Consider the following 5,556-nt stretch of genomic DNA (forward strand, 5'->3'; position numbering starts at 1 on the left):
GAGAGAGATTTTTTTAAGTTAACCAATGCAAATTTATTAACTTTACTCAATATTAATTGTATTTCTTAATTTGTGTGAAAAACTCTAAAACGACTTATATTATGGGACGGAGGTAGTATTAATGAAGATAATGTAAATTTTTTAATAGTTAAATGACATTCCATCAATTCCAAAACAAGATTAAATTTAACCTTCATTTCCATATTCATTTTCCCTTCCCTTAAACCCCCAAACAAACAAAGCTAACTTCACATCTGCTAAAAACATGCCAAAGCTACGAAGGGGAAACTAAATTTCTACGCTTGCCCGTGAGAATTCCCAATTTGTCCTTTTGTATTTTTCAACTCTCGAACTGAACAGTCTCGCTGCCTCGGCCCGCGCCCGATGTCTCTCCTCGGTGACGACGGCCGCGGCTTCGAGCTAGCCCGCAAGCTTGAAACGGTGGGCGCATGGCGGTTGTGGTTCGGCGACTCGCTCTACTCTAACTTCGTTCACTTCCTTTCTTCTCCCACCTCATGGGACTCGTTCATGCGTGCCGACGAGATAAAACCCAAGGCTCAGATCCACCTCCAGCTTCGGGCACGTGCTCTCTTGTTCGACAAAGCTACTGTTTCCCTCTTTCTGTCGTCTAACATTCCATCTCTTGCCTCTTCTTCCTTTCCCTTCTCTAAGCTTAATCCAAATTGTGAGTCATTATAATCAGTTCTTTCAGTAAATACTTTTAGAAAGTGCAATTCTTTTATATCTTTGAAAATTCTGTTCCATTTATTTAATTTTTGGTTTTCAGATTTGCAGTTGCATGGTGATGATGTGTACTATACACTAGATGACGGTGATCAACGGCGAGAAGGTGGTGGTGGTGGCCCTAATTCAGCACCATCTAAGGTTTTTAAATTGAGCATACGATGACGATTCATCCACTTTTAGTATTTAATTTTATGAATTGCTGGGTGTGAGTTAGAATTACGTGCAAAATGAAGCTAATTTATGTTAACACTTGAAGGTAGAGTTGATTAAGGCAAGTTCATTGAATGGTAAAGGGAAACTTGATTGCATTTGAATAACATTATTACTTTTTTAATTGGTTTTAGAAAATGCTTTATATACAATAAGAAAACTTCAAAGGTTACTGCTATCATTCAAATCGATCAAGTTTAGTTTTAATCTTTCATATTTGTATTATTTTGATCATATTCTCGAAGGTTTGCACTCTAGATATGTGCGGAACACTACTCTCAACTTTCCCAATTTCACTGTATAACATTGGGTGATGTATTCTAATCTTCATGGTCTATGATGAATGATTCTTACAAATTGTTTTAAGTTCAAATTCTCAATAAATTGACTGTGCAAGCTCCTAAGTAGTAAATCAATCTAATATTGAAATAAAAAAGCTGTGGCACTATTATCTAACAACCTAGGCATGGGAGAAGCTATAGTGAACAATATGCATGTGCATTGTATGTGTCTTCTGCTACAAATCACATTGTAAATGCTTTTTGTGACTTCTAATGCCTAACATATTTATAAACAGGCAAACTATGCATGTTTTCATGTTTCTGCTTTTGTTGGTTATCTTACATACAATAACTGGTTGTTTGCAGAGCCATTCAAGATCTGGTTTTGGCATTGGGTCAAGACATAGTGAGTCTGAAATGGATAGCATACCCCAGAGGTTCAAAAATGACGAATTGCCTGAAACATGGTATAATCAATTTATAGAAAAGTATAAAGTGAGTAGACCATACAGGTTTTCACTTGGGAATAGAGAGTCAGACAAACGTTCTCCTGAGGAAATGTCTACTTACTTTAAAATTCTTAATAAGCATAAGAAAAGGCGTGCTACATTTACACCCATTATACATCCCAATTCTGTTTTAGATGGTACTAGTTCTATTGATGACGATGATGTATTACTTCTACCAGAAACAATGTTTACGTTGAATTGTGTACCTGATAGTGCACTTCCACTTATGGCTAGAACACAAGATAATCAGAAAATTGAATTCCATGGAGTTCTTGATACATTACCACAGACCAGAAGCTCTGTTGTGATAGAGAGGCTTGGTATTAGTGTGGAACAGGGGGGAAGTTTACATCGTGGAAAAAATGGATCTGAAGGAAATAGGAGACTTCTTGGTCCAGAGCAGGCATCACAGATGTCTCAAAAGGTGGTGGCCCACATGTTAGCTCGAGTGGGTTTTGACAGTGCATCAGAAGTTCCGGTTGAAGTCTTATCTCAAATGCTTAGGTGTCATATTGGTAAACTAGGCCGTACATTAAAAGTTCTTGCTGATAGTTATAGGAAACAATGTTCGGCAATTGACCTGCTGAAGATGTTCCTTAAAACATCAGGATATAGGTAAGTTTCAAATCCTTATTTTTGTGTTTATTGTGCTAATTGTAGTTTTCTTTATCTATCACCTTTAAAGGATGTTATTATGATGCATATATACCTTGTGCTTGGCTTTCATTGGAGAATTACCAATGAACTAATTTCATGAAAATTCTTATTTGCTTTCTTCTTTAGATTCTCTTATTCAAGTTTCAAGGTTTTATTTATTTATTTTGTAGTTGTGATGTGTAACTGTTTTTCACCAAATGAATGCCTAGATATTTAGCATTGATTGTTTGTGAAAGAAAATGAAGTATATGAGCCGGTGATTTAACTGTGAACTAAATTGCTTTCATGTGGTTGTTATTCCTTAATTTGTTGCTTCATTAAATTGAATGGTGAGCATGCAACTGGCTTCCATTTTCGCAGATGAATATTATGCTGCTGAAAAACTAATACCAAGTTTCCAGCCGATCAAATAACTAAATATGAACTCTAAGGGTGGTTTTAAATGGCCTCAAACAACAACAACCAAGCCCTAGTTTCAGCTAGTAGGAGTCAGCTTTATGGATTCTTCTTTCTATTCATTTCTGTTCCTTATCATTTGATAGATCTAGCAATCGGATGTCATTTTCAATAATGTTCACCTATATTAATCTCGGTCATCGTCTATCCTTCTTAGCTATATTGAATTCTATTCTCTCATATTTATATGGGGGACCATGCCTCAAGTAGTAAAGACCTAGGAAATCTAGTAGCCTCGGAAGCTATCTTGCACATGGAGTTTATATTACGAGTTAAACCTATGACTGGCCACATATATGATGCTATGAATGAGCCAGTAATCAATAGGATTCATCTATAAGTAGTTTTTGGGGGCACAAATTCAATTTAATTATTGTTATATTCTTCCAATTACTTGTACGGAACTGTTAACTATGAAATGTTAAACTATGACAGATAATAAATTTAATGAGGGCAATGCAAGTAATATGATCATTTCTATCATGAACATATCTTTGGTAATTTCTTCTAAATTTGATTTGTTCCTTTCTCAGTCTTGGATATATAACTTGTTGCGTGAACTTGTTGGGGGTGTTTATAAAATATGCAATTACTAACCCAAGTATTCTTTGATGGTCAACTGACTAGTTTCTCTTTTCCTACAAGCAATCTTGGTATTTTGATGGAGCTTGTTAAGGATGGAACGAGAAATGTTGTGCAACCAACTCCACAACAACTGCTTGCAATTCAGGCACAGTTGCAGGCTCAGCAACAGAGCAACCTGCGGCTACCCCAACAGGTCTGCTATCTATATAGGATCTTGTATACAGTGTCTCATTTTGCCCCTTTGGCTTTCCACTTTGCAATTTGTCTTCTTTCTGTGTTATTCGACAGGCTATTATATTTATTTTAGAAGTGTTTTTATTTTTTTGGGATTGTACCCTTGACCCCTGAAAAATAAATAAAGGTTCTGCCTCCAACAAAAAAAGAAAAGAAAAGAAAGAAACCTTTAACCATAGATCCTTGGAAAGGTGGCTGTTAGCTTTGTTGATTTCTGTTCATTAGCTGGTCGTCATAGCTCGTTCTGTTATGCTTTTAGTTCACAAGTCTGGTATTTTAAGATGTTGTATATGCTAGCATTTCTGGCCTATCTTTTTGTGAGTCGTTCCAGCCTCCAGGACCATGCTCTAATGATTGTATTTTTATTTATTTAATTTTTATTATTACTGTAAAGGAGGGATTTATCCATCCTAAATATAAACATGTCTATTGCATGTTATGGAAATTACCGGTATAGATATATTGTGGTATTTGGTGAAGGTACAACAAATACAAAGACAACATCTTGCTGCAATGACAAATCCACAAATGCAGCAGATGGTTCATTCCCAAAATTTGGCTTTTCAACCGCAGCATTTGGAAAGAATGCGTAGGCGCCAATCAGCCACACCTCGCCCTGCGATGGATATGGACAACAAGGATAGACCATTGGTCCAAGTCAAGCTTGAAAACCCATCAGAATTGCCTATGGATAGTAACGCCTTCAGTGCAATCCACTCCAGAAATGCACAAATGCAGTTACGGCAACAACAATTTGCTGCACTCCAAGCTCAATCTAGCAGTCAGTTTAGGCTGACATCCTTGCAAGCACAACAATTGCAGGCAGCGTAAGTACAATTTTGGAAAGCGACCGATCTTTTGCTTGGCAATTTGCAGGACTTTCGAAATAATGGGGTTATTTGGATGCAGGAATATGGGCATCCTCAGAGCTCCACCGGTGAAGGTTGAAGGCTTTTCGGAATTGATGGGTGGAGATGCTTCGCTAAAACATGATTCGGAAGAAAATAAGCTAACCTCTCCATCAAGTAAATAGCTATTGCTCTACTTACTTGCTAGAATTGCTTCAGCCTTTTGTTGTTGTTGTTGTTGTTGTCTAATGAAATACTTAATTTGTAATTTGTATATATGCTAATACCATACTCTTTTGTAGTTTATGTACAGTTCTGGTAACAGAAAGAGATTCTTTTTCACCATTTTTCAGTCAAGGTGTTCTTTATTTTCATTGACCAATCATCTACTTATGTTGCTCTGTCTTCTCATAAATTGATAAGGTAAGAATGATTAAGGTTATGGTCTTCAGTAATTAATTGGTAATGTCAACTGATTGGGTTATAGAGGGATTAATGTCAACTGAGCAAATTACTTAAGTGTCGTTTTTTTTAATGATTTTTTAGTTAAAATTCCCTCATTTTTTTTAGCGTTATTGTTTGTGGTATCTTTGTTTTTCTTTAGACAAAACAGTTATTTAATTTATATCAAATATCTTTGTTTTATTTGTTTCCCTTTTTGAAGTATTGATCTGATCTTCGATTTCATCTATTTCTTTGTCCTTTTTTGCTAGGTTTGATTTTCTTTGGATTTTGATTTGTTGTTTCGTCAATTTATTTATTTTATATTTGGGTATTTCTTGTTTTTTTTTTTTTTTGAAAGCTTGTATATTCGAACTAGTTGCACGGATTTATCTTTAAATATATAAATATTAAAATTTAACAAAACTGTTTTCTAAATTAAATATTATAATATATTAAATTAACTTGATTTTAGGTTTAAAGTTAAATTTCGTCTCTAGGGGGCGTTTGGTTCGGGGTCTTTAGGAATGAGAATGGGAATGGAAGGGTTTCATTCCCTTTGTTATTGTTTGTTTCGGAAAAAAGCCC

The 5,556-nt window shown here is 35.5% G+C and overlaps 1 protein-coding gene across 1 annotated transcript; it reads left to right on the forward strand.

Annotated features, from left to right (window-relative positions):
* The first annotated feature begins 241 nt into the window (after positions 1–241).
* On the forward strand, positions 242–4,905 carry LOC136229395 (uncharacterized). Its single transcript, XM_066018153.1, has 6 exons — positions 242–685; positions 788–885; positions 1,605–2,362; positions 3,506–3,638; positions 4,160–4,506; positions 4,589–4,905. The coding sequence occupies exons 1-6, from the start codon at positions 385–387 to the stop codon at positions 4,710–4,712; spliced, it is 1,761 nt and encodes a 586-aa protein (XP_065874225.1). The 5' UTR covers positions 242–384; the 3' UTR covers positions 4,713–4,905.
* Positions 4,906–5,556: the final 651 nt, after the last annotated feature.

The sequence above is a fragment of the Euphorbia lathyris genome, chromosome 5 (assembly GCF_963576675.1).
Source record: "Euphorbia lathyris chromosome 5, ddEupLath1.1, whole genome shotgun sequence".
Taxonomy (NCBI): domain Eukaryota; kingdom Viridiplantae; phylum Streptophyta; class Magnoliopsida; order Malpighiales; family Euphorbiaceae; genus Euphorbia; species Euphorbia lathyris.

Excerpts from the sequence above, each read along its gene's own strand:
- LOC136229395 (XM_066018153.1), top strand. The coding sequence starts at position 385 with ATGTCTCTCCTCGGTGACGACGGCCGCGGCTTCGAGCTAGCCCGCAAG. Across the intron at positions 886-1,604 it reads CTAATTCAGCACCATCTAAG|AGCCATTCAAGATCTGGTTT; the intron begins GTTTTTAAATTG and ends GGTTGTTTGCAG. Across the intron at positions 2,363-3,505 it reads CTTAAAACATCAGGATATAG|CAATCTTGGTATTTTGATGG; the intron begins GTAAGTTTCAAA and ends TTTTCCTACAAG.